General features: G+C 61.2%; 1 protein-coding gene across 1 annotated transcript; it reads right to left on the bottom strand.

Annotated features, from left to right (window-relative positions):
* Window positions 1-1,056: 1,056 nt before the first annotated feature.
* On the bottom strand, window positions 1,057-1,519 carry C1QTNF9B-AS1 (C1QTNF9B antisense RNA 1; the record flags this gene model as incomplete). The annotated part of the gene is made up of 2 exons (XM_010084159.1): window positions 1,057-1,175; window positions 1,481-1,519. Coding segments are annotated over 2 exons (158 nt in total), but the record flags the coding sequence as incomplete, so codon positions are not given.
* Between the last annotated feature and the right edge of the window lie 57 nt (window positions 1,520-1,576).

Genomic DNA, 1,576 nt, shown 5'->3' with positions numbered 1-1,576 from the left:
GATTTCCAGGCGACCCCGGACCCCCGGGAGAAATGGGACCCAGGGTGAGTGGGGTGTCCCACCCCCCTTTGGATTTTTCCCACCCCCTCTGGGGGTTTTTCCCCCCCGATTTCTGTGGGATTTGGGGGGATTTGCGGGATCTTGCGCCGATTCCAGGATTTTTCCCATCCCACCAGGGCCAGGATGGTGCCAAGGGCGAGCGCGGAGAGGACGGCGAGCCCGGAGAGCCGGTGAGCCCCCCGATCCTGCCAGATCCCCCAGGAGATCTGGGATGGGATCGACCCCACTGGAAGATTTGGGATGGGATTGACCCTGCTCCTTCGGGAATGGTGGGGGACAGGGATCCCTTCTGTGACCATTGGATCTGGTCCCACTGGTCCCAGTATCCCCCTTCCCGTGGTCCAGGGATCCCCATAGTCCTGGGATCCCCCTCCCCACCAGATCCCCCTGGAAGATTTAGGATGGGATTGACCCCATTCCTTTGGGAACATCGGGGAACAGGGATCCCTTCTGTGACCATCGGATCTGGTCCCACTGGTCCCACTGGTCCCAGTATCCCCCTCCCCATGGTCCCGGGATCTGTGACCATCAGATCTGGTCCCACTGGTCCCACTGGTCCCGGGATCCTCCTCCCCATGGTCCTGGGATCTCTGTGACCATCAGATCTGGTCCCACTGGTCCCACTGGTCCCGGGATCCTCCTCCCCATGGTCCTGGGATCTCTGTGACCATCAGATCTGGTCCCACTGGTCCCACTGGTCCCGGGATCCTCCTCCCCATGGTCCTGGGATCTCTGTGACCATCAGATCTGGTCCTACTGGTCCCACTGGTCCCACTGGTCCCACTGGTCCTCAGATCCCCCTCCCCATGGTCTTGGGATCTGTGACTCGTCTTGGGATCGGTGCCCATCAGATCTGGTCCCACTGGTCCCACTGGTCCCAGGATCCTCCTCCCCATGGTCCCGGGATCTGTGACCATCAGATCTGGTCCCACTGGTCCCAGTGGTCCTACTGGTTCTGGGATCCCCCTCCCCATGATCCTGGGATCTCTGTGACCATCAGATCTGGTCCCACTGGTCCCACTGGTCCCGGGATCCTCCTCCCCATGGTCCTGGGATCTCTGTGACCATCAGATCTGGTCCTACTGGTCCCACTGGTCCCACTGGTCCCACTGGTCCCAGGATCCTCCTCCCCATGGTCCCGGGATCTGTGACCATCAGATCTGGTCCCACTGGTCCCTCTGGTCCTGGGATCCCCCTCCCCATGATCCCAGGATCTGTGACCATCAGATCTGGTCCCACTGGTCCCACTGGTCCCAGGATCCTCCTCCCCATGACCATCAGATCTGGTCCCACTGGTCCCTCTGGTCCTGGGATCCCCCTCCCCATGATCCCAGGATCTGTGACCATCAGATCTGGTCCCACTGGTCCCACTGGTCCCAGGATCCTCCTCCCCATGGTCCTGGGATCTCTGTGACCATCAGATCTGGTCCTACTGGTCCCACTGGTCCCACTGGTCCCACTGGTCCTCAGATCCCCCTCCCCATCGTCTTGGGATCTCTGACCATCAGATCTTGTC

The sequence above is a fragment of the Pterocles gutturalis genome, unplaced genomic scaffold (genome assembly GCF_000699245.1).
Source record: "Pterocles gutturalis isolate BGI_N339 unplaced genomic scaffold, ASM69924v1 scaffold30845, whole genome shotgun sequence".
NCBI classification, from domain to species: Eukaryota; Metazoa; Chordata; class Aves; order Pterocliformes; family Pteroclidae; genus Pterocles; species Pterocles gutturalis.
Note: the sequence above shows the minus strand (reverse complement) of the source record. Positions and strands in the feature narration are given on the sequence as shown.